The 26,166-nt window shown below is 46.6% G+C and overlaps 1 protein-coding gene across 2 annotated transcripts; it reads left to right on the forward strand.

Moving 5' to 3' along the window:
* The first annotated feature begins 71 nt into the window (after positions 1-71).
* Positions 72-26,166, forward strand: TMEM86A (transmembrane protein 86A). 2 transcript variants are annotated; one of them, XM_041481099.1, is made up of 4 exons: positions 72-302; positions 2,814-2,946; positions 15,830-16,094; positions 20,192-26,166. In XM_041481099.1, exons 2-4 carry the CDS (start codon positions 2,902-2,904, stop codon positions 20,617-20,619), a joined length of 738 nt encoding a protein of 245 aa, XP_041337033.1. In that variant the 5' UTR covers positions 72-302; positions 2,814-2,901; the 3' UTR covers positions 20,620-26,166. The 2 variants fall into 2 exon arrangements, with proteins under 2 accessions (XP_041337033.1, XP_041337034.1); XM_041481100.1 differs by lacking the exon at positions 2,814-2,946.

Here is a 26,166-nt window from a genome sequence, read left to right on the forward strand (position 1 = left end):
GGAGGCCCCGCTGACGCCGCCGTGGCCGGGGCCGAGCGAGGCGCTCGCCCTGCCGGCAGCGGGCCCGGGGCTGGAGCCGTCCGCTCCGATCGGCGCCGCCCGCCCGGGCGGGTCCGGGGCCGCCCCCTCCTTCTCCCCGCAGCGCATTCGCCGCGGGGCCCCCCTCCTGTGACGTCAGCGCCGCCTAAAAAAGCGCCCCGGCAGGCAGGCAGGGCACCGGCTGGGCAGCGGCCGCAGCGGCGACAGCGACGGCGGCGACAGCAGCAGCGCGCCCCGCCGACATGGTGTCCCCCGTCACCGTGGTGAGTGCGGGCCGCGCGGCGGGCGGGCGGCGGGGCCCGCGCCCCCTCCCACGAGCTCCCGGCCGGTGTCCCCGCTCCCGGCCGGTCCCTCCCACCCGCTCCCCGGGCGCTGTCCCCGAGCGCGGCGGGCGCTCCTGTCCTCCCGCCGCCCGGAGCCCACCACTGCGGCCGCCCCCGCGATGCTCACCCCGGCCTCCCGCGGCAGCTGTTGCTCCAGCGGTGCGCCTGCCCGGGCGGCTCTCCGCCGCGTCCTCCTCTTGCCGTGTGTGTTTTTAAAAACATCCCCGGTGCATCTGCTCTACGTGCGCTGCATCTGCTCAGAGCGGCGCTGCCCCAGCTGCCCTGGGCTCGCGTCGCGGCAGTGCCCGGCAGCATCCTCCTGTCCCCGCGGCCTCCCTTGCCCTCGCAGGCACCTCTGCCTCACCATCCGCAGGTGCTTTGCTGTCCAGGTCCTGGTTTGAGCTGAGGCGTGTGTTGACCCCCGTGTGGGGCAGACTTTCCATAGGTTGGGTGACCTCTCGCTGAGACCTCGTCTCGTCTGCAAGTCTTTCCACCACCTGACGACATGAGACTGGGATTGGTGTCACCTGCCTGTCTCATGGGGTGTCACGATGCTTAATTAACGTAACCAGCAGTAAGATAGCAACTCGCTGCTGTCCTGTCAGTAGGTGATGTGTGCAGCAGAACTCTTGGATTGATGGAACCAAGCTGGTAACGGAGGGAGCTGTGGCTTGTGCCAGCAATGCGAGGAACTGCCCCTGCAGGTGAACAGGGGCTGTTTCAATGCTGAAAGAACTGCCGGGACAGCAGAGAAGCTGCACTGTTAGACATGCTGCTTTGCATGTTTGCCTTTCTAGAAAGTGAGGGATTTGTTGGAATACCCCAGCAGACTTAACACATGCTGTAAGGATAACTGTTGGTGGTAAAGTTTCCTGGTGCTTTGCTGCAGCGCTGAACACCTACTGCTGGTATCCTTGTTCCCTGTGGATCCATTCCCATCTTGTTTTGAAATACTTTGGTCAAGGGCCAGGCTATTGCAAATTCTCTGGCAGGTTGAAATCTTGTCATGATCTTAACTCACAAAGCTGGTATTCAAAACTTTTAAATTGCTTTGGCAGTTCTGCACTGCAGGCTGTATTTTCTGTTAGTTTGGATGAATTTTCCCCCAATTATTAACATATACCTGGTAAGTTCATCAGCAGCCTGGGGATGACTTTTATCTCTAGAGACAGAGGGAAGTAGCTTGGAAATTATAACGTTGTAGTGCCAAACATTTTTTTGGGTGTTTTTCCAAAACAGTTTAAAAGGTTTGGTATCTTTGTGCTTCTGTTCCATAAACTAAATTTGTCCTTCAGTGATGCTTTTGGTTATAGTAAATTGTGTATGTGTATCTTGGAAGTAAAATTTCATGTTGGGACAGTACTGGAATGGCTCAGAAACTGACAGGATTTGTTTCACGGTTTGCAGAAGGCTGTACTTGATTGTTGTGATAGTGCATCCAGGGTGGTCTTGTTTCAACCGAGTTTTGAGGCAAATGACTAAAGTACGTGTTGGGAAGGGTGTACAGAGTTCAGACCGGAAGGCTTTTGGAAGGTAAACTGGCAGGGGGGGGGGACGGGGGGGAATTGAAAAAACCTTTATTTTCTCGTGTGCTCTTTTGACATGTAACAAAGCACATTTCTGCTTTGGCTGTCTCCCTGACATATGAACAATTTACTTCTCCAAAGGTAACTAATGCAGGTGTGAAACTATGGGGAGCTGCAGGGATGATAAGACTGGGAGCTGTGACCAGAGCTGCAGCTATTTGCCATTGCTGTGGAGGTGAGAGGGGAGAGCAACTGATCCTCCACACAGCTCACAAAAAAAAAGAGCTGCAAGCCTTCAGTGTTCTGAGGAGCAATTTTTTGCACCTCTCTATCAGTGGTTGTCACGTTGCTGTTGCTCTGAAGGAGAACACAGTGCTGCTCCACGCCGGCTGTCCCACAGCCAGGAAGGGCGGCTGGAATTGGTGTCACACAGCAGCCTGTGCTGCCCAGGAGCATGGTGTGGCCCTTGCACAGCTGGGGGTGAGGAGGAGGATGGCTCTCCAGCTGGTGGACTCCCTCTAGCAAGTCTCTTGCTGAAGGGAAGGGCAGTGGCCATCAGTCTGGCTACAGCTGAGTGCTCGCCTTGGGGCCCAGCCCTTATCTCTGTACTGCATTGACTTTGCACCAGGTCTTTGGAGCCAGTGTGGATATCACTGCCATGACATGATGGGGAGATTCTCTGGAGGGGTAGCACCTGAGGCATAATCAAATTAGCCAGAGGAATTGATTTGTCTGTAGTGTGTCCTCTCCCAGCACACTGCAGCATCAGCCTCAGTGGGGAGAACATCAGAAGAGCACATCTGAGAGTGACAGGATTTTTCTTGCTGCTCTCGAAGTGATGGCCTTTGTACAGTACTGCAGCAGGTGGCCCTGGCTGCTTACACACAACCTGCTCTCCTGCATTTCCCCTTCTTTTCCTCCTTAGGACACTTTTAACAAGAGTCAAAACCCATGAGCTCTAAGTCTGCAGTGCAACGGATAGCGGGAAGGAACGACACAAGGAGGCATGGTCCATGGAGAGGATCAAGCCAGGACTGCTTGTTTGTGCTGGCTGCCAGGTGTGCATCATTGCCTGGAGGGTTTGGAATGTCCACCCAGTGCACACAGAGAGACCACAACATTGTGCAGAGCTCATCAGGCTGTGGTCTCTGATGCTGCACAGTTCATGTGCTGAGTGGGGACCATGCCCACAAATAAACAAGTCTGGTGCCTTTTAACATATTGTCATATTGTGCCAGGTCTTCAGTTGGGATAAAGCTCTGGAGTCCTGCTGATGTTATAGTCTAGACTTGCATAGCACTGTGGCACGGAAGATGCATTTGTCTGCTATCCTGTTCCATCTGGTGAGCGATGCTCACTCTGGTTGGAAGTCACCTTGGAGGGAAGCTTTCACTGCTTACTCTGCTAGGCAAGCAGGAGTGTCCTGCTTCAAAATTGTTCTTCTTGATACTGCTCTGATTAAGAGCTGTTTTTTCTGTATAAAGCCTTGTGGGCTGAGAGCCTGCAGTTGAAGCACAGTATTGATAAATAAAACGTTTGCTCTGTGGATATGTGAGATTTAATTCCATTTTTGTAGTCATCACTGGTCCCACCTTAATAAAAGAGCACTCGTTAGTGATTTTTGTCCAGCTCCCCACACACCCAACACTGTTGTCTAAGTAGTTTTTAATGTGAGCTTGTGGGAGATAGCTCTTGCCCTAAGCACCTTTCTGCCCAGCAGGCACCATGATTGCAGGAGCCACAAGTGTGCAGGAGATGAGCCCGGAGACATGCAGTCATTCTGACATTTGCATAATGTTCCTTGCTCAGAGGGACCCTATTTTGTCCCTAAAGTTAGGAATAAACTTAGTGTGGGGCTTCACAGCACTTTGAGGAAAACAGGGCATGGGAAATACAGATATTAATTGGCTGAGGGTAGATCTCTTTGTGGGGGAAGTTATACAGATGATATCAGTGTGTCTTTTAGAGCAAGATAAACAAGGGGCTCTCATCCCTACAACATTCCCTCCACACCTGACTTGCACTCGACCTAGCACAGCCCTCTGTTTGGGAGACAGGTGAAGCACTCTTTGGGACAGATTATTGCCCAGAACCCATATCTTAACACTCCCCATCCCTTCCCTTTTGTCCTATGGTCTGTTTGCATCTTTAAACAGAGATAGCTGGGTTGGGAAAGGATATCTTGTTTTGACTGCATGAAGGAAGTGGAGCCCTTAGCCCAGTTCCTTCTGGGTGGGAAGCAGTAGCACCCTCCTGAGAGCAGCCCTTGTCAGCCTCGGGAAAGATGCAGGATGTCACTGGGACAGAGTATAAAAGTGACTTGCAAAAACTGGGCAAAATACCTGAAAGGTACAGCCTGGAAAGATATTCATCAGCAAGAAATATGGAATTGGGCTGAAGGACTGGGTTCGTATCATTTGTGTTTCTGAACAGGGGCCAAACCACACTGATCCAGATGAGTATGGAAACCTGATGTAAATCATGTTGCTTAGATACTCTGCACTGTGGGCAATTGTAGCAGTAGTAGGTCAAAGCATAGCTTTAAAGGTTTATTATTAGGAAAGGTGCTCTATAATCCTCAAACTTCTGCTGAAAACCAAAAAGCTAGATCACACTGGAACTATTTCAGCCTTTGCTTCTTACAGAGAGGATGTATTGTTTCTGCACTAATGAATGAAATTTAGCAACCATCTAAGTTAGAAGTAACTCTTATGGTTAGTTTTGCTTGTTCTCTGTTTCTATGCAACACTGATGCTTTCATTGTAATTTCCCCCATTATTTAAATGAATCATAAATTGGGATTTTATTATGCAGGAGCTTGTAGACATGCACATTTATATACTACATAGACAATTATGGAAATATGGCACTACTATAAAAACCAAGTCAATGTAAATGAAAGATAGAAAATATTTCTGAGCATCTGAGCTCACTGAAAAAAGGGAGGGAATAATCACCTTGGGAAAGCTTAGCTGGATCTTAGTAACATTTGTGTCAGTCCCACTTTTTGGGAGAAGCCTAAAAACTTTGGTCCTACTGAGCAAAAAGCTGTGCTGATTTATGCCAGCTAAAGCCCAGGCATAGTGTTACATGCCACGATTTATTTTTTCAGACTGAACTTGCGCATTCTTGCTGTGACATTGACATTCTTTGCTGGAGCTGTTGCTAGGGGAGGGTGGGCTAGTGGAGCCTGCAGGCTTCTCTCACGCTCTTCCCAGTGCCAGGGAGGGAGCATTAAGCAGGCAGTGCTGATCACTGCTGCAGGCAGTGCTGTGGATTAAAGGCTTCATTAACCCAAGTGTATCACTCAAGGCACACGCATCTGTTGTTCAAAGTGTGCCCTGAGCGTTCAGATAGTGGGTGCAGCTCAGAGGTCTGTACTTACACATAATTCCTCTGAAAGGACAGAGATGCACTTCTTCCGTTCTCTTCTCCTGTCCAAGTATGTCTGTCCAAAATACACTACGTGCAGCAGAAGAGCTAAAGTTATCTTCTCTGTGGGTAACTTCATAGTGCTGAGGAAATAATAACTCCAGTGAAATTAGACTCTTAGAAAAAGATGGCATCAGGAACCCATCTTCTGCTAGCATCTGGAAACTCTTGAACAGCAAGAAGACTATTAGTTACATAACTCCCTTCCCTCCTGGAGGCCCAAGTGGTTATTATATCACCACTTAATTTTTCTACTGTTCTTCATGTCACACAATGCCCAGCAGACTTGTCATTACAGCAGAGATGTAGATTTTGCTTACTGCAACATACATAAAATGAGTGTGATGGTTATTCCTTCTTCTAGCCCACTTGTGCCCTTCCTATACCCATTTCTTACACTGCCATGATCTAAATAACATTTCAGCTAATGACAGGTTTCTGTGTGACAAATGTGTCAGTCTGGAGCATCCCTCCATATAATGCCGGATGTGAACAAGTATCCAGCTGACACAGCACAGAAAACTGTGTCTAGGTGTTTACACACCAGCAGAGCTGAAAATCAGTAGATGGGCTGGGCAAGAGCTTTCCTGAAGATTTCAGGTGTACTGGGCTGGGAAGAATTTCAGACACCAGCAGGGCCCAGGGGCTCACACCGCAGCCTCTGACTCAAGAGTTGCACAGATGCAGTTTCTCTCTCTTATTTCTCAATAAATGCAACTTGTGTCTCTTCTTGTGTTAAGTCAGTGTTGCAAGGCTGACTCTTGTATTGCAAATATGCCTGTTAGTGAGGATAGTGGCTCTTTTGATTCACCTTGCTGCATTCCTATGGAAATGCCTTGTTTCTACCAGCAGGCTAGTCTTCTCCCAAAAACTAATTCCTGTAGATTGCTGCAAGACATGTTCTTGCCAAAACTGAGAAAAGATGAGACAACCCTTGTTACTGAATTGGCCTTGAGACTTTTGTCAAGTTTGAAGGAATGGTAAAGTTGAATGTTTTGCTTCTCACCAGACACCAGTTTTGGAGGCAGATATGGCATCTGTTGGCATCAGGCATTAAATTTCCTGTTATGTATCAAAATGAGGGCCTTTTCTGCTGGTTGCAAGTAGCCTCTGACTGAATCACTGCTTTAGACTGAGGGAAGTTTGACCTTAAGCCAGCTGCTCATTTTTTAGCACACTCTAGGCACACCAGACAGATCCTCATATTTACGTGTCTCCCATGGGTTCAGCAGAACTGGGCTGAGGCCCTGGCTTGGCTACTGTATCCCTGTTTGCCTGTGTCTTTGATTTTGTTAGGGTATGGATAGCAGTGCTGACTTGCTCTCCGTTGCAGGAGGAACTAAGCAAGTTTTGTGGCTTTTCTCTGCAACCCTGATATAACAGGAGTGTGATGACAAGGTTTTCACTTAATTGATGTTTTAATTGAAGTTTCCACTTTGCTTGGTTGCATCTCTGGATTTCCACCCTCAATATAAAGGGCATAATCCTGGTAAATAGCTTCCCACTAATTTTTAAGTGTGGTCTGCATTTGTTTATGCAGCTGGATTACAGCAGGGGTTTTACCTATAAAAGCCTTGGTGTATCAGTGTGAGTCTGGGTCACAGCATCTTGACACAAGAATGGATATTGGAAGTAACATCTGTGGCTCTGCTATCATCCTTTGACCTCAACACCCTCCTGTCTCTTAAGCATATTGTTCCCATTATAACTTCGAGGAGGGCTGCTGCTTTTTTTAAGGTATCACAGCAGCATCTGTCTAAATACACATCTTTATTGGGATTCATTGCTATTTTTCCCTTCTGATTTTCTTTAATATCAGTATTTCACAAGCTTTCAATCTGCAGGACATGATACACAGGTAGAGTAAAGCTTTCATTCATGCCTTCCTAATAGGCATAAGATAAGCTGAGCAGTCCCTCCTGGGTTTCCCAGCACAGCCCTATTTGGTATTACTGCAGCCCCTTGTGAGGATTCAAACAGCAGAAGTCTCTTGTGCAGAGCCACCAGCTTTCCCAGACACTGGCAGCCGCCTTCCCCTCCTGTTTCAGTTCTTCCTTCCTGTTCCTTTTGCAAAAGCCTCACCTCTGCCAAGCGTGCACCAGTCTGTTGTGGGAGCCAGAAGTGCCTTTTGAATGCCTGAGGCAGTTTCACCCTTGGCATGTCTTTGGCAATGGCTGGTGGGGCTGATACAGCCTGTTGGGTGCCACCTGCCTTCTGGGCTGCACTACTGGCTCTTTGGCTGCTCCTGCAAAGGGCTGTGACAGCACCAGTGCCTGCAATGCCCTTCCTTTAGACCCACATTATTCCCCACAGATTGTAGGTTAAATGACATTTCTCTGCTGAAGAGTTTGCTTCTGGATGGAAGGGTTTCCCTTCCCTCACAAATACCAGTCCCTGGTGGCAAAGCAGCATGGGGAAGGGTAGAGCTTTGCCAAGTGCCCATTTTTCCTGAGTACACATTCTTCCATGCATCCCTGCTGCCACAGCGAAATGACAGAGTGGCTGGGGCCCTCCAACAAGCACATAAACGTTGCAGTGTGTTGGTGTGCAAATAATGCTCAAGATGGGCGAGTGCAGGCTGAAGATGGATTTCTTCAGCCCTGGGAACACAGCACTCTCTATGCAGATCCCTCTCTGCTATTACCTGGGGAATCAGCCTGCCCTTGGTGCTGACAAGGGAAGAACTGACAGCTCTTCCTGGGGAACTTTGTTTTGGGTCTGCACCAGAGACTGGAGAGAGGCTCCAGTTTTGCCACGCAGCTCTGGGGGCAGATGTCAGTGGGTGGCACTTGTCTGTAGCAATGGGCTTTGCAAGGGGATGCTGCTTTTTGCTGTGGCTCTGTGCCTTGCAGCTTACACGTTGGGCTTGCCTAAAAGTGCTTCTTCCTGGTAACAGAAGTCTGAACTCCCTGTCACAGAGAAGTGTGATAGAAATAATGATGAGTCTGCTGAGAACAAGTGCTTGTAGTCTGGAAGCCTTCCCCAGGATAAGCTGGGGACACTTTGCTGTAAGCAGTAGAAATTTTTTATCTGGATTCTAGTGTGACAGGCCAAATAATTGCCCCTTCCCATCCTGACAGGAATTGCCTGGGACAGGCACCAACTGTGCATTTCAGGGTGCTGGCTACCTGGCTCCTGAAATTCCCTGTGGCTTCACAGCCTCCTCCTGATGTCCAGAGTAGCAGTAGGGATATGGCCCCACATGACCTCACTCAAGAGGAAAGGTGTGTGCCCTTGCTGTGGCAGCGCTGCATCTCTGATGAGCAAAATGAAAACACGGACCCACTGTGGTTCAGGTTTTCAAGCACCTGCAAGGGATTCTTTTGTGAGTGTAACAGTAAAGGAAATTGTCTGGAGAGGCTTGCTTTCTGCTACACAAAAAGGAAGATCTGGAATCCCAGGGGGGAAAAGCAATCTTTTCTCTGAGATAAAAAGCTTTTAGGCAAATACTATATTTTTGCTTTCATTTCTGAGAGCCACTGAACTATCCTGAAAGCACTACTAGTCTATGACAGCCCCTGCAGGCCTGAAGAGACTTTTGAGTTCTTGACTAGTTTAGTATTGTTAGTGCTTGGCAGTGCACGTTATTGACCATACTCTCCAAAACTGCTGACAGCTATAGCATTGCTACAGATGTGGGGTCAATCATTACTGTGTCAGGTTAAAAAGAGGTTTTAAAAACAGCCCTGCTTGTGGTCCTGTGGCAGTCTGGTAGACAGGACAGATGATTGGTAATAGAGAAAGAAAGCAAAATCACCCCCAAAGCAAAAATATGTACTTCCAGGCTGAATCTTCTGGGTGAAATGTATTTGTCTGTAATTTTTTATGAGTTAACATCTGCTAAAGAAAGGCTTCACCACCTTGAAGGCTTCCCTGCAGTGCCAGAAAGCCAAGGGCAGGTATCCCAGTGACTTTGTAAGGTATTGGTGGGTGCAGCAGTACCTGACTTTGCCTGGCCTGATAGCAGTAGCTCCTGGGCAGTGCAGGAAGGTCCCAGAGACACTGTTGTGTAGCTCATTAGCCAAGCTAACAGGATTTCATCTTCTGTTCAGTACAGGAGATAACTTTTATGGGCGCTGTAACTTCCTTAACTGCTGGAGGGAACACTGTGGTCCAGTGTCTCAAGATAGCTCTGGGCAATGTCAGGGTTTAAAAGCAAGAAGTAGAAGTGGGCTCCTCTTGCAATCTGTGGCACAAGCAGCGCCCTGAGCTGTGGGGTGATTTCCTTGGCTCCAGAACCTCCTCCATCTACCTTAGGTTCCTAAGGGACTGTTCCCTCACATTTCTAGAGCCTCCTACAAGGAGTCTTTTGAGGGCAAGACTCCAGTTTCCTATTTGTGACTTTTTAACATACCAGCTGTCTGCAGATGCATGTTTTTTGTCTCATGGGTGTAGCAGCAGAGAGCTGCCATGTCCAAGAGCTCTGAGGTCACAGTGGCTGCTGAGCCAGCCTGGCCTTGTCAGCAGCCCTGTGAGCGTGGTCAGCGTGACTGCTCAGCACCCAGCGTGTTTTACATTCTTCTTCCTTAAGCACCTGACGACAAGACGGGGCTGCTGTTTTACTTGCACTGCAGAAGTGGTGTCTGAAGCCTCATGTCACTACCACTGCCACAGCCTGAGAAGCCTCTGAATGAGTGCTCCCCAGCTCTCCTGGCACAAACCAGCCCATTTTTGATGCTCAGCTGGGGGGCCACGCCGTGCCCCGCAGTGCCCGGGCGTGCTGCCTCTCTGTGGGGGCTCGAGCTGCCATTCCACCTGGGAGAGGCTGGCACAGGCAAACAGTGCCCTGCTGCCAGGCATCTGCAGGGAACCTCGTGCTGCAAATTTCCTCCCTTCTCTCTGCACCTGAGGGGCAGTCACTCATCTGGAAGCCCCCGTGGTGCTGATGGGTTTTCGTCCCCTCTGTGGTTAATCTGGAGATTTGGTTGAGTGTTAATGTGACTTTGACTGGGTGGTGAAAATAAGTTTTGTTGTGGTTCCTTTTCCTGCATGCAGCTGTGTCTGGAGCAGCCCAGCCATGCACAGGGACCCTTGTTAGATGCCACTTTGATTGATCCTCACCCACTGCCTGCTCCTCTGTGCCTCCACCAAAGGGCGACTTTTCTGGTGCCAGGAATTTGTGAAGCAATATAGCTGAGCTCACCACCCAAGAACTGTGAGTGCCTGTGCCAATTTTTTAATTGTATTTTTCTGGCAAATAGCCATAGCTTGGTCTTAAGAAAAAGAAGTCAAGTATTTCTAGCTTTCAACCCTGTGTTGGTCTGTTGTGGAGCAAAGCTTCAAAGTACAGCTGGACCTCAGTTTTCTTAACTAAGGTGGAGAAGAGAGCACCCAGACTGCTGGGGTAGAGGGAGGAATGATGAAAGCCCAGAAATCAGCCCTATATTGCACGAGTTTAAGAGACCCTGGGGATGGAAGAGCTGCCTTGGACATTTATGTGTCTGAGCTGGGAGGATGGTCCTTTTGCAGGCTGGAAGTGTTCAGGCAGAGTCCTGTTACTTTTGGCTTGTGCTGAACAACAGAGGCTCCAGTCAGACAAATCCATGATTTTTTGACCCCTTGCAAACAGGTCTGACTGAACAGCTGAGCATGAGCTGAGTTTCACTGCATTACCCTTGTGGGAGAAACAGAGGCCCTGGGTTATGCTGGGGAGTGCCAGAAGCTGCAATAAAGACCTGGCAAAACTCATTGCATGGCATAAGCATGATGGAGATGGGATTATCAGCATGGAAGTTCTCCCACATGCAAAACACGTACCATCTTCTGGGTGATTTATTTGCTATTTTACAAATCTGTTTTAGATGCAGCCTCTACAGTCTTGCCTCCACTTGAGGGGAGGAGAGTTTATCTATCACCCTGAATTTCCCGCAGCATGTGGAGCCTGTTCAGGAGCCATCTGCTTTGGATGCTTGGCCCTTGGCATCTCCAACACAAACAAAACCCCTCCTATTAATTGCAAAAATATGTTGTATCAACACAGTATTACAGGCAGGTTGACTGGCTGCTTCAGTAACTCTTCACCACCTTCCATAACTAGCACTTATTTTCAGAATTTATTCAGGAGCAGCTTGGGACATGTACAAGCCAGTACCTTCCTTGACAAATGGCAGTAGGCAATCATTTGTTCCCCAAGAACATGTTTGTTCCTGCAGGAGAGCAGAGCTGGAGAGCCTTGCAGAGAGCCACATATTCTGGGCAGTGAGAAACAAGGGCCATGGCCTTGCAGTGGCAGCAAACATGGCAACAAAGCCAAATAAATGTTTATTGGCACACAACTGGGGGTGAGAGCTGTTGTCACAGTAGGGGAGAACCAAGGCAGGATCCACAATGCTGGATGCCAAAAGCCAGGAGGAGCAGCTCAGACACAAAATGGTACAAGGATGATGGGAGGGCTGGGTGGAGGACAACAGCCCAGCTTTTTTTGGCCAGTGCACACAGTTGTGCTCAAATGTTCCTCAGTAGAATGGCTGGGGTATTATTTTTACAGCACTTTTCCTGGAAAGCTGCACTTTGCAGCCCAGTGCAAAGCGGGTGTGAGCCATATTCCCACAGCAGGCTGGCACTCAGCTGGTGTCTGAACTCACTTTCATTGCAGGCTGATTTAGGGGGCTCTGCTGAGACAAGAGCATTAGTTGATACTCCACATTGTTTCCTGGGACCAATGCAAGGCTTAGGAACAGTGAACTCTGTCCAGCTTAGCATTTAAATGCAACAAGCTTTGGATGTTCTTCTGTGCCTTGGGAGGAAGATGTCTCCCTCCCTGTGGCAGCTGGATTTGCTTTGCCATTTGTGATATAGATACAGACAATTGACTCCAAAATGTTAAAGAAAACCTGTCTTATGAGTGTAGCTGTTCCTCTGTGGATGGGGCTTATACTGGAGAAGAGGAGCCAGATGTAAATTTTTTGGCTTGGTTATGTGCCTGCAGCAATCAGAACAGGCCATGTACAGGAGTATTTCAAACTGGAGCAGAATGAGTGCAGGCAAAACAAGAAGGGGATCCTGTAAACCTGTGAGCACCTAGAGAGGTGGATCTCTAAGCCTCCGGAGAGCTGCAAGTGCCAGTACCATGTTCTGTTTGAGCAGAATCGCAGAATGGTTGGGATTGGAAGGGACCGCTGGAGATTATCTGGCACAAAGTCTCTTGGTGAGAGCCGAGACACAACTTCCTCCTAGTCTGCCCAAGTCTTGGAGAGTTTCACTGGATTTGGTTGGATACAGATAATTTAATAAAAAATATTTCTACTGTAATTCTACAAATGCAGAGATAGTGGCTTTATAGCAGTTCAAACTAGTTTTTAAAGACTCTGAGTAACTTAGTAGCCATAGCAGTTGAGAAAAAGCCCTAAACTATGCTCAGTTTAGAAATTAAAATGTTGGAAATACTGCCTTGTTTTTGCATTCAAGCTATTTTCTGTACTGCATTTCAGCACAGAGTAAATTAGCAGTGGCAGGAGAAAAGATTTAGGAAGAAAAGTGCAATAGAATTTGTAACAAAATGGCAAAACCCAGATTAAAGCCATGACAATCACACACATTAGCAAAAAAGATCTTGTCACCTCTATCAAGTGCTTCCTTGTGCAGCCCCCATCTCACATTCTGTCTCTGAGACACAGGGACAAAGGAGATGGGTGGTTTCATATAATTTATCCACACAGAGAAGAAATAATGTTCCCCTTCCGTATGGTACAGCAAGTCCCATTATGGATTATATGCTTGGCTTTCCTCAAACCACAGCTTCCAGTCATGTTGGTACATGGTTTTCCAATAGCAGTCTTGACTTGTCCTTCAGGTGGCAAATTGCCTCATCACCCCTTTCCAAGCCTCAGCCATGTGGCCAAACAGAGGATAATCCCCAGGCTCACCCTCTGGTTGCCTCAGTTTTTCTTGGAGGACTTTTCCAAAGTATTTCCAGTGCCACTCATGGGGCCCTCATCTTGATCAGAGCCATAAAAGGGGCTCCAGTGAGCTGCAGCATTCCATGATGGGCAAGGGCATGGTTGGAAATAACTCATCTGAAGTATACTTGGAGAAGAAGTGTTAAGAAATAAAGTGTCAATGATGAGAAGCCCGTAGCCCTTCTAGAAGTATGAGATCATTCTTACATGAGAGTGCTGTAACTCTTATGCATGAAAAATTCCTCAATTGTTGTTAGGATGGAAATAATACAAACCATTATTCTAAAATACTGCTGTCTGGGCTTGCAAGATTCACATTCAGATAGCAAGAAAAGGTAATTTTAAGCTTACCAAGTAAACATAATTGTTCTGCACAAGTTTTTATCTTAGCTTCAGTAAGGCAAGGTTCCTGGGGAAATGACAAGTGTAATTAAAACCTGTCTCATAATGTGTGCACACAGGGGAGGGCAAGCTGTGATGGTAATTGTAACTGCTCCTAGCAGGTGTTTTTCTTTTATTATGAGGTATTAAATAAAACCTACCATGTTTACTAACCCAAATACTCTCCTGTATGCGTCTATGCACTCTTTCCCCTACAATACTTGATAGTTCCCAGGCAACCCCAGTACTGTGAGGAGACTACATGGGTTTTTATGACTTTTATTTCAAGTTAATTTGCTGTTTGCTGCCAGAATTTTCCCAGGGAATGCAGACAAGGAGTGGTAAGTGGTGATTAATTTAGACAGCCTAAGTAGAGGACTCACGATGGCTCCCCATGTAATACAAGAAAGTTAACGGCTTGCTGATGTCCTTTTGTTAGGGAATTGTGTAGCCTGGTTGTTTAATGGAGTGTTTAAAAATTGTGTTGGCAATCGCCTATGAATAATGTATGATGAAATACCTTACTGCCAAGGAACTGCTGATATGCTGGGGAAATTTCCATCAGATGTGAGAAAAATTTTGAAGGCACTGTCTTCTTGGGATGCCCTTTATTTATAGCCTCACTGCTCCAGAGATTGCATTCCCTTTTTAGATACTGCATGTGAAGATGCCCTCCACTGCCTCTGCCTCTGTCTTCCAGCTCCCCCTGACTCCATTTGCTTGTGCCCATAAAAGATCCTCAATTTTTGTGAGATTAGGCTTTATCACCTGAGCACTGTAAGCATGGAATATTTCCTGTGCAATCTTCACCTGTTCTAGGTATCTGCACCAAGGCATCCAGCATCAAAGGAAGATGGACACTGGTCATGACAATGTCCCATGATGCAGGAAGCAAAAAAAGGGTCAAGTTATTTGGGAAAAAAACCAACCAAAGACAAGTTGGACTTCACAGTATGAAATCTGTTTGGATGCTTCTAAATTTTCCCCCATGTCCTCCTCCAGTGCAGGAGGCCTCTGTGTGCTTTGGCCATGAGTGGGAAGTCATTGTGATATGTAGGAAATAAATCTTGCTTGACCAAAGAAATGAGAAGACTGAGGGTGAACCCCAGCTTGCAGGGGAGCTCAGGGGGTTGCACTGCCTCAGGTGCAAGAGCAGACAGGCCTCCTGTAAGACTCTGGGACATAGCTCAGGCAGGCATAGAAGCAGTTACAGTCCTTTCCTTTGCTCCTTGTTTTGGCCCTCAGCTCTTCTCCAGGAAAAAATAAAATCATAGCTTTGTTTCTCACATGGAGTTTTACACATCTACACTGAAATGCAGAAATGTAACAGGAGTGCAGGTGAACACAATACATATCACTGTGCAGAGTGGTCTCAGCTAAGTGTTTGTCAAGAGCAGACCCAAGCTGTGGAGCCCGTAGCTCTGTGCTCTGCCCTGCTGTGGTTTTGTTACGAGTAGCCAAGTGCTCGTGCTGCATTTTTGTGTGTGTATTTACACAGTAGAGCCCTGAGTCAAAACATTTCCTGCAATATGGGTACTGTACTATTAGAGTATTGCTAGAACAAAGCCACACGTGGTTGATGTTGGTATTAGTCAGCCGAGGAAGTGACATCCTCACCTGGGAGGTTGATGTGTTGGGTTTTGACGCTTGTGATGCCAACAGCAAGCTCCAGGCATGAGGCTACAGGGCTGGGGAAAGAATGGGTTAAGAGAGAGGTTGTATCCTCAGGGTGATCTGCAATTGCCTAAGCAGGAGGATTTGTGAAAATGGGAGAGAAGATTTGTGCCTTTACTGGCTTGTTTGCTGTTGGGATATATCTGGGCATGCAGTATTTTCACAGCTTCTGGAAAGGTACCCTAAAGGGATTAGCCTAAACACGAGATAGGGTACAAGGAGCACCAGAGGAGTTGGTGCCTAATGGCCACTAATGGCCTAAATATTTTCAGTGGAACAAATAAAGAGAAAAGGTTCTATAACTTCCTCCAAATCCACCACCCAAAGCCCATCCTGCCAACTGAGAAGTGTTTTCAGCAGAGAGGGTCACAAAGATCTAGGCAGAGAATCATGGTCAAGTTCAACCAGCATTTCTTGGGGTACAAACACTGCCAGCTGACAGTATATGGAAGAGCAACTTTCAAAGGGAAGGAGCCAGTTGTGTTATGAAGCTTATTTCACTGATGCTTCTGATGATCCTATTAATTTCTTGTTTTTTAATGTTTGTTTTCTTTAGGTGAAGAGTGAAGGCCCCAAACTTGTCCCCTTCTTTAAAGCCACATGTGTCTATTTTGTCCTCTGGCTGCCAACTTCCAGCCCCTCCTGGTTCAGTGCCCTCATTAAATGTCTGCCCATCTTTTGCCTGTGGGTTTTCCTTCTGGCTCATGGGATTAACTTCTTAGTGTCACACCGGAGTGCCAGCCGCATCCTAGCGGGACTCATATTCTCGGCAGTGGGAGACGCCTTTCTCATCTGGCAGGAGCAAGGCTACTTCATTCATGGTGAGTACAGTGTCAGTCCTAAAGGGATGCCATAGTGCCCAGCTGTTACCCTCTTTGTTTAGTAATGAGTTGCTGGGCCACATGTTTTGTTTATTCATGTACAGCTTAAGCCCCGGGCGCTGGGAAGCACTCATCCCTTGACTAAAATCCATCATGGTTTGAGGAAGCACATCATGGATGAGTCTTTCTCTTGAGCTTCTCTTGAGGTTAGAGAGGTAATTGGGTCAGGTTAGGTTTCCTGGCATGTGTCATAGCATCTGGGCTCGCTGGAGTTGAGAAGGTGGAATGCCAGATTCCCTGGGGAAGAGAAGGAAACGTTTGTGGCACTTGTCAGTTCCCATGAAGTTACAGGAAGTATTTACCTCCTGTCTCTCTGCAGGGAGATCTGTCAGACCTTGCAGTGAAGATTGGGAATGGAACATACTGTGCACAGCTCTTTGGTGGAGAACAGGTGGAGAGGACATTTATGTTTTGATAGACAAGCCCATAGTCTGGGGGAGGTATTAAGTGGATGATAGAAACCAAAGCAGCAGCAATCTTGTCCTACTTGCAGGTTCATCAGTGTGAATCATGCAGCCTGTTGTACAAGACATGTCTGTTTTGCAAAACATTTAAATGGTAGTCAATCAAGGACCAACCTTACTGCAGTGGTCGGTCTGCTCTACAGAAAGATCCACATCTCTCAGATCAAAATGAGCTTGGTTTATTTTGCTAGTTTGCAGACGGGAACATAATGATTCAGATTAATCATTTAAAGCCACGTTGAACCTGCCTGCAGCAACTCTCTCCCTGGCCTTGGACTGTCAAAAGAAATCAGCAGCACTTGAGTTCTTCACTGAACTGACTGGTGGGGTTTCTGAAGTTAATTTAAGCAGCACAGGGATTGCACATAACACCCACCATTAACTGGCTGCTGTAACTGTCTCACTGGAAAATGTGATGAGAAGAGGGAACTTTCCTGGCTTTTGCTGTTGTCAGATTTGAAAGTCAAAGGCTTTCTTTTTCCCCTATCTCATGAGGTTAGTATCTAGTTTTATTCTGGGAGTCCCAGAAGCTCTTTCTTTACGAGAAGGAAGTGTGTGCAGTGCCAGATATGAAAGGCCAAATGCTCTGAATCTGGTTTTAATCCTGCTTCCCAAGGGCTTATTGCCATCCCATTAAAAGTTCATGTAAAAATGTTTACTGCTATTGGTGGGGTTTGGATTAGGCCCTGAGAATTGGATCTATCTGGCTGAACCTTGGGCACACTGCTGAGGAGCTCCAGCTTTCTTGAGGTGCCATCCCTTCTGTGTTGAGTGCTGACATTCCCACTGATAGGCCTCCTCCCAACAGGAGTACCTGGCTCAGTTGCCTCAGCCCAACTGGTTTTGCCTCCTGGAGTTGCTCCTTGAGCTGTGGCTTGGGAAACATTCAAGGCCCAGTTCTCCCCATGATCATTTTTGTGTATGGATTCTTCTGCACTTCTCCAGTCCCGTATATCTCTGCGTTTCCTCTTCAAGTTAGTGCTAGAGGAAGGTTAGCCAGTCACAGCAATTCAGCATCTGCTTTAATGATGCGCTTTAATTTGCAAATGAGTCGGGTTTTCAACCCTAATCTCACAACTGAGAAGTTTTACTTTGTGGGTTTAGGCACATTTTTTCTTCTTAAGGAGAAGAAAAGCTCTGTTGGAGCATTTTGAAAATCTCAGCTCAGTGAGCTGCTACCTTCTGTAGGGAAGTGTTAACACTTGCATTTCAGATATAAGCATATAAAGTGCACTGCTCTATTTCATCCTTCACTTTGCCTGCAAAATGTATTTTCTCCTATTTAAATTCATCAGGTTGCTATTGCTGACAACTGACAATATTTTTGATGTCATCAGTTGTGGGAATTTGAAGTTTGAGGAGAGAAGAGGAAATACTGGATAAAAATGTACATTCTATTCAACTTCTGCAGTTTTTGGACTGAAAAGGGGTGGAAACTGGGCTAATTTGAAAAGCTTTTGAGACAATGAGTTTATAAAAGAACATTTGTTCATTACTTTATAGGGAAGTGAGAGCCTGGGAACTTACTCTTGGTGCACTTGACTTTTTTTCATTTTTGCTGTTTCAGTCCACTAATAACACTCTATTTTCTAACTTCTTTCTCACTGCATGTAGAAAATACCTTACAGTGTTAATATCCACCTCCTTTGACACTGCCTCCTTTGCAGGCACTTAGAAACAATTTATGCATTTGGTGAAGAAGACAGAGGAAACCCAGAGGAAGAAAGTGGGAGAAAAGGGCTGATCTCCCTGATGTGGTTGAGTGGACCAAGCTAAAGGCTGAGAAATACAAGAGAAGTGCACCCCCTTCCCTGTGCAGCCATCATAGGTTTCCCTAGTTCCTGGCTTGATTTGGGGGTGCTGAATGAGCAAACCTGGGAGCTGATTCCCTTGTATGTGACCAGCCTCACCACCTATCACGGAACTCCTGCCTTTCCAGTCTCTTTGCCTACGCTATCCTGTCCTCTCCTCCTCCTCCTCCTCCTTGCTGCCAGATGCCTGCATGAAGGACAACACATTCTTCAGTCCCTGTTGCAGAATGCTCCATATAATGCCACTGAAGGAAAAAAACATTGCTCACTGCTAGGACAACATATCCTTCTTCTCCTTACCATCTCCCAGGGCTCTAACCTTTCCTGCACTATAGCCCTATAAAAAACTCTTGTCCTAAATTCCTAAATCCCTTCTCAGTTCCTTCAGTGTTCTGTCCATGAGATGCAATAGCTCTCTGAAACATCAGCTTCTTGTTGTCCTCTTTTGTGCTTCTCTTCTTTCCCCTTCATGCTGTCCATTTTCTCTAGCCTCACCCTGCAAAACAGATCCCACCAGCCCACTCCCTCCTGTGGATTTCCTTCTCATCCCACCATGGCTGAGCTCTCAGTGGGTGTCTAATCTGGTCCTCCCCAAAGGCAGGGAGACACTTCCACTTCTTCCTTGAGCTGCCTTAACACAAGAGTAGTAGGATGAAGCAACGTCTGCCAGCTGCAGGTTTTTGTGACTGTCTTTTACACCAGAGCATCACATGTTAAATGTGAACAAGTGTCCCGCTGGAGGACTCAGCTTCCCAGGTCCTTTTCTCCATTTCATGCTTTAGAGTTGCATGAAAACTTCCAGCTCCTCTAATAACCCTGCCAGGATAAAAGCAGGAGAGCCTGCAGCTGCACCATGTGTGGGTCTGGGAGGCAGAAGCCCCAAGGAGCTGGGCTCTGTTTGTGGCCCATTATCTACAGTTGTCATGACAGCTTGGAGGCAGCAGCTGTGCCAACACATTGGGACATATTTTTGTCAAATGCATTAGTGGCAAGTTAATAACATACGGGCAGCACCTTCCAACACCCACATCTGGCATTTCTCAGTGGTGTTGCACTTCAAAGGGAAGCCAGCATTTTATTTTCCCTGACTGATTCCTGGTAAGGTTCATCTGAATCTTGCAAATGACCATAAAATTGTTGGCAGATCACATTGGTGCAGTCCCTGAAATATGCCAGCTGCTTCTTTCCAGCTTAGGTTTCTCCCAGCTATGGGCAGAGATGGAGAAGCAGCCAGATTTAGTCCTCAAGTGCCTTTGGGTTTGTGGCTAAATACGGGCAAGCTTTGTGTCAGGGTTCAGAGGGATTAGTGTCTTTTGTCACATTTTTTTCCTACACTGCTGTGGTTCCAGTCTTCTTCTACATATGACCTATGAGCAAAACACTATGGATAGTTAGAGGGGGTGGTCTTTGGTCTGCCTTGATCCCAACCTTCCACCCAAGCAGGGGAAGAGGAACTACCTGAAAAACAAGATCAATTAATTCTCCAGCAGCTTAGTTCTACCCAGCTTCTCAGCAGAAAGGCTTTTGTCACAGCAGAGCTGTACTTGACTGCAGCTGTAATTGTGCTGGGGCTTTTTTTTTAGGTTGGGGTTTGGTGCTATCTCCCGTGTACAGATTTTTGTAATAAAATGGTCCCAAGTGGTCAGTGGTTATCACTGCTAGTGTTGTTGGTAGGTAACACTGCAAGGGAATGTTTTCTTCTGCTACTAACTGCCAGCCATTGATGAAAGGTCCTACTTTCTGTGTCAATGCCTCTTTCCAGGTCTGCTGATGTTTGGCATCACACACATCCTGTACTCTTCAGCCTTTGGCATGAAGCCTTTGGACCTCAAAGCCGGCTTGCTGATGGGCGTCGTTTCCAGTTCCTGCTATGCCTTCCTGTACTCCTACCTCTCGGGTCCGTTCACCTACCTGGTGGCCGTCTACATCGCCCTCATCGGCTTCATGGGCTGGCGGGCGGTGGCGGGCGTGCAGCTGTGCAACGACCTGTGGACGTGGACCAAGCTGTCGGCCTGCGTGGGCGCCATGCTCTTCATGGTGTCGGACCTGACCATCGCGCTCAACGAGTTCTGCTTCCCCGTGCCCTACTCGCGCTTCATCATCATGGCCACCTACTACGCGGCCCAAATGCTGATCGCGCTGTCGGCCGTGGAGACCAGAGATGAAGAGGACTTCAGGAAGAGGAGCTAGGTGGAGTGCCAACAGGCTGTGAACACATGGGTTATATCTCAGGTGCTGTAGCTGCATTCACCCCTGAGAGAGATCTCCATTTCTCTAGGCACACTGGTGATGTTGATTTTGCTTCTTTGAAGCATTACCTTTGGGAATTACATTATTTTTCATTGGCTTTCTCTGAATACAGCTTACTTCAGTGTGGAGTCCACATCAGAAAGCTTAGACTGTCCCTGCAGTAGTTACTCATTCCACTTTTCTTCCTTGGAAATGCTGTACTACTGCATTTTACTTGTTAGTTTTGAAATTGATGCAGAATGTCTGGGAAGAAGAGTGCTGGTGGAAAGGAGGTTTGGCCATGCACTGTGCTAAAAGGCTCGTTCTTGACTGTAGGCAGACAGGCACAGATCTCTGCTAAAGTCATAGGTAACAATTAATTTAATTGATGTTTGTCTCTTTTTGTGCATTACAGTATGCAAACTGGAGCTATTCCTCTACTGACAGGAAGCTCGGAGGGAGAATAAAAAGAGCATACCCAGCTGTGAGCTGAGCTCTGGAGTCAATGGCAGCGTGTGGGGCAGTACCCAGCAGAGGCAGCATGAAAGCAGAACCCCAGGCTGAGGGCACACAGCGAGAGGTGTGCTGGCAGTGCTGTGTGCTTTGATTGCAGTGCTCACTGCTCCAGGGCAGGTCTCTAGGTGCAGGTCAGCATTGCTGCCTGTGGCAGAGCTGTAGAGATGTGGGGTATCAGGGACATCTCAGTGTTGTCCCTGTGCACATAGTTACATGGTGCCTGCAGCCACCAGTGAAATGTAATGGGCACATGAGGAACTTTGATTTTTAAAGCAGAACTTACTAATTGTCTTACTTAGTGTATGTCCTAATAATCCTTACTATAGCAGACAGGCATCTAATTTTTATGCCTTTTTTCTCCAATGTCCTAACAAGTAATATTCCATGTACCCATTAAGTTTTAGTAACACTTCCAGTAGTACTTTTAGTACTGCTGCCTGCAGTATCTTAAACCTTTGTGTGAGCATTTCCTGTGATCAAGGCCTGATTTTGGATATAGATTGCCACGTTTTGCTGGTGGAAAACGATCCTCTTTGCACCACTTCTTTTTTCATCAGAAAGTCCCTTTTCAGCAGAGCTTCCTGAAAAGCACTGTCCTTTGTGTTCAACACGCCTGCCACTTCCTTCTCAAACTCACATGAACTCACATAGAACCCTGCTAGCTTTTTTTGTTGTGAGAGGTGCTGAGTGGGTCTCCTGTTCCTCTCCAGCCTCACCTGGTGTGTCTGGCAGGGAATAGACATTGCCTCCCCACGACTTCTCCATCAGAGCAAATGCAGCCAGAATTACAGAAATCTGGGTTAACATCCTGACCCCGTGGGGGCATCTGCTGCCTTTCAGACAGGGATCAGAAAGGTCAGCTGCATTATGGAGAGGGAAAGCACTGTAGGTGGCAGAGCCCTGTGTAATCCCTTCCCTTTAATGCTGTTACGTAATACTGTCAGTATTCATTCACTGGCACATGGGGGCCTGCCTGGAGTAAACAGCTAAGGGAATTTAGAGCCATAAACCATTTTCATTCATCAGCGTTGCTTATCTCCTGGCCATAGATTGAACCCTGCAGTGTAGCTCTCTGCAGATGTCACCTGCTTTGCTCAGCTTGGTTGTTTGCAAATCTCCTCCTGCGACAAAGTGACCCAGCTGAGAGGAAGTCTAAGCATTTGGGGTGAACCCCACCATCCTCCCAGCATGTGAGCTAACAGCACACTGCAGTCTTTGAAACCCAGCTCCTTGGCATGGGTCACCACACTCAGTCCTTAGCTGGCAGTTCTTCAGAGGAGCTCCCCCACATCCTGAAGCTTTCCTTTGCTTTGAGGAAAATGCTTGTGTGATAAAGTAAGCTTTATTTAAAAGTCTTGAGTTTTGATTCTCTTTTTTCCCTCTCTAGAAACAAGTAGTCTTGAACAGCCTGAAAACAGCTGAGTTGCTTTTCTGTGTGCTTTTTCTTCTTGGCTTGCTTTGCTGTCCTGCTGTACCATCAGCCACTGGATACCTGCAGAAAACAGTCTTGATGTGTCTCCTCTCGACCACTGGCCATCAGAGGTGCAGTTTCTGGTGGGACAGCAGAAACTTGTGCAGCCCAAGTGGGCTGTTGTTCCCTTGCTGTCCTGGAACAGGTCACCTGGAGTGACCTGGCTGGGAGACATTGGCCAGTCACACTGCCTCCATCCCGCTGCTGCAATAGCTTCAGCTTTCCCAGGAACATGAGGCAGAGCCCTCAGCATACAAAGGAGAGTCCTGCTTGTCTTGGAGGTTTGCTGGCAAAGGCTCTTAATCTTCAAAATCTCTCTCTGGCTCTGCATTCCTCTTTCTAATCCATATTACTTGAACGAGACCATTTTCCGGGAGGCTCTTTCCTGCTGGGAAGAGACCAGCTGCTGTGGACTGTGATCTGACACAATTTTGAGATGCCTAAATCCTGAGAAGCAGTAAGCAGTTGCTGGCACTCTGTTAAATAACTTCTCCTGGGATTAAAACTGTTCCCTCAACCCCCAGCGAGGGCAATCTTCACTTTGAAATAGTGAAGATTTTCACTATTTCACACTGCTGTATCCAAACATCCTTCTGCAAACCCTGTCTATGGTCACTTGAGCTTACATACATGGTTTGGTTACTTTCTGTAGTTATCATCCTCTTGGAGGTCCTTTGGCTCTTTAATTGGACATATAAAAGATGCAGCATGTTTACTTCAGCCTCTTTCTGTAGGCAGATCCTCCTTGCACAGAACTCCCAGGGTTAGTCAGAGAAGCAGTGCTAATTGCAACTTGTTTTTAGGTGCTAGTAATGCTGTGTCACAGGGTGATGCTCATGTAGAAATGGCAGGTCAAGAAGAACAAAGCCAGAGGATTTTAACTTTAAGCTTTACTTTTACTCTGTGCTGGATACCTGGCTTCTTACTCCTCCCCAGTGAGGCATCTGTAAGACTGATTGGTTTAAGGATTACTCTAACATGGCTTTTGAGTAGATTGTTTGAAGGTTTCATGTTATCGTCAGTGGAGGCAATTTATACATTTTTACACAAGTTTATAAAACTCCCAGGAGGAACTTGGCAGTTTTTAGTGGCTCTTCAAAGTTTTCCAGTCCTGTAGTTTGACACTAACACCTGCGTTTTCATCTTCCTATTGTGGTATTTTTGGGAGCTGTTCTGGAAGAAGCAGATCAAAACAAACAGCAACTGTAGATTTCAGTGGCTGGTGCCTATTTCTCTTTGCTTGGTTTCTGAATACAGACAGGTGGTCTTTTAAGCAGAAGCATCATAACTGTGTTTTTGGAAGAGGATGGGAAGTTGCTGACTTCTCATGACAGAAATCGTCCTGCCTTTTATCCACATTTGCTCCTTTTGTGGCCTTGGGTGAGTCAGATTTTCTGGGGCCAGGTCCACATGTGGTGTATGAGGACCAGTGCAATGCCAAGTTATCCCGGCAGGAGACCAGGCCCTCACCCCGTTCTAAAATGGAGATATTACCCCTTACCCACCTCACAAGGATATTGTGAGGATTGATGCTCATACAGCACTTTGAAGATGTCAAGTGCTATGTAAGTCACAAGTATTATCCAACTTTAATGTTAAAATTGCTTCTAAGCAACACGGAATATGTGGCTGCCTTTTCAATTTGCATCAGATAGAAAAAAATTGCAAAATATTTATTCATGCTGGTTAACAGGATGGGCTCAGCTAAGCTTGAACTCTGAGGGAGGTTTAGCTTAAAAATCTGAACTCTCTAATTTCAGTTTTGCAAATGATTTTTAGTTCTTCTAAAACCCTTGACCAAATTCTTAGCTGTGAACCTTGCATCCAGCTTTTGCAGTCTAGTCTTGTCCCCCACTGTTAGCTAGAGTAAATATAATCCAGCCAAAACAGAGTGCCTCACAGTCTGCTGTGGCTTTTGAAAAAGCTGGAACAGAAAATGAAGTCATTCTGTTCAGCCTTCAGTCTGCAGAAGGTCAGCTGGGTTTCATGAGATAACTTTCAAAGGGATGTTTAATTTCTCTGATTGTAAGTTTCACTGGCTTTAAAATCAGCAGAGAGAGAAAGCCTTGATGGAATCAATAAGGTCGGCATATCCTTCTTGGATTCCTTTTTTTCACCCAAATGAAGGAAGCAGTGGGTTTTGTAGCAAAGGAAGTGCTTGTACCACCAGTCCCTTGGCCCAGAACAAAAGCTGATCTAGAAATACAGCTCTCAACCATCGCCGTGTTCTCAGCTAGGATAAAAATGCCACTGTTCACTGATCTAAATCTGGACCACAGCTAGAAACTACCTAGTTTTTGTAGCACTAGCTGCTGTACAAACACAAACGAAGGCAAGGAATTACACACCAAGGAATGTGAGCTGTGTATATGTGAAATGGACCATTATTTTGAAGCAGCTGCAGTAAAATCTTAATACGAACTCAGAAGCAAACACAATGCAAATTTTTATGGTTTCTTTAAAATATTTGATGGGTTTTCATTTTCTTAGTTTGGAGAAAATTTTCTTAATGTTATTTTATTTTTGCTCTTACTGTAAAGAATAAAAATACACAACTCTAGACAGACTACAAATGAAAAAAAAGTGGCCAGTTGGCAGGAATGCCAAAACTTCTGTGGTCTGTATTGTTTCTGTGGTGACACTATGCTGCTGTCGGTGAGCTACTGGAGTGGTGTGATGGCTCAGAAGTGAGGCTGAAGCACAAGATGCAGGTGTTGAGCCACCAAGACTTCAGTGGGAGCATGACTGGGCCAATTTGGATCAGTCAAAAGACAGAGCATAAGGAAATAAAAGACACCTTTTCCTGACAGAAGAGAAGCAAGAAACCAAAACCAGCCCATTGGGCGATGGTGCTGAATCACTACAAACATTTTTATCTAGACCCTGCTGGTGCAGGTTCCTGCTGGACCAAGCCTTGCTCCTAATTCAGCTGGGGAGGCTTGCTCCAAGCCTATGGTGCTGGCAGGGTCAGGCCAGCAGAACCTGAAGCTTTGTTAAATAAACCCAAAAAACAGAAAACAACAACAAAAACAAGAATAAAACCCCAAAACCACAAAAAAAAAAAAAAAAAAAAAAAAACACCAAAAACCAAAAAAACAAAAAACAAGGAAGGAGAAAGCAAATGCCACTGGGTAAGTGGCAGTTTTGCCTGCCTGAGAATGCAGAGTGGCTGGTCTGTCCTGAACACTAATCTCTATGTCTTGGACCCGTGTGAATCTCTTGCTCCAGCCCCTCTCCCACACATTCCAGGCAGAGTGCACTGAAAAAGTGACTGAAGCAGCTGCTCTCCTCTGGGGAGCCAAGCACTTTGCCATGTCTGAAAGTCTCTAGCACTTACTTTCTTTACTGTGATTGTAAAGGTCACCACATGCAGTACAGCCACTTGATCTGGGATCTTTTCTTAACACATTTTTATGCTGATTTTACTATTCTTTGTTTGGAATGTAATTTTTTTTCTCATTTCTTCTGTGTGTAACAGCAATTAAAATATTAATTTACTCTGTATTTTTACTGTGCAGATA

This window comes from Pyrgilauda ruficollis, unplaced genomic scaffold, assembly GCF_017590135.1.
Source record: "Pyrgilauda ruficollis isolate IOZ18807 unplaced genomic scaffold, ASM1759013v1 scaffold55, whole genome shotgun sequence".
NCBI classification, from domain to species: domain Eukaryota; kingdom Metazoa; phylum Chordata; class Aves; order Passeriformes; family Passeridae; genus Pyrgilauda; species Pyrgilauda ruficollis.

Bases quoted from the DNA above. Each gene is read 5' to 3' on its own strand.
- TMEM86A (XM_041481099.1), top strand. From the start codon at position 2,902: ATGGAGAGGATCAAGCCAGGACTGCTTGTTTGTGCTGGCTGCCAG. The intron at 2,947-15,829 runs GTGTGCATCATT...TGTTTTCTTTAG, and splicing joins TTGTTTGTGCTGGCTGCCAG to GTGAAGAGTGAAGGCCCCAA. The intron at 16,095-20,191 runs GTGAGTACAGTG...GCCTCTTTCCAG, and splicing joins GCAAGGCTACTTCATTCATG to GTCTGCTGATGTTTGGCATC.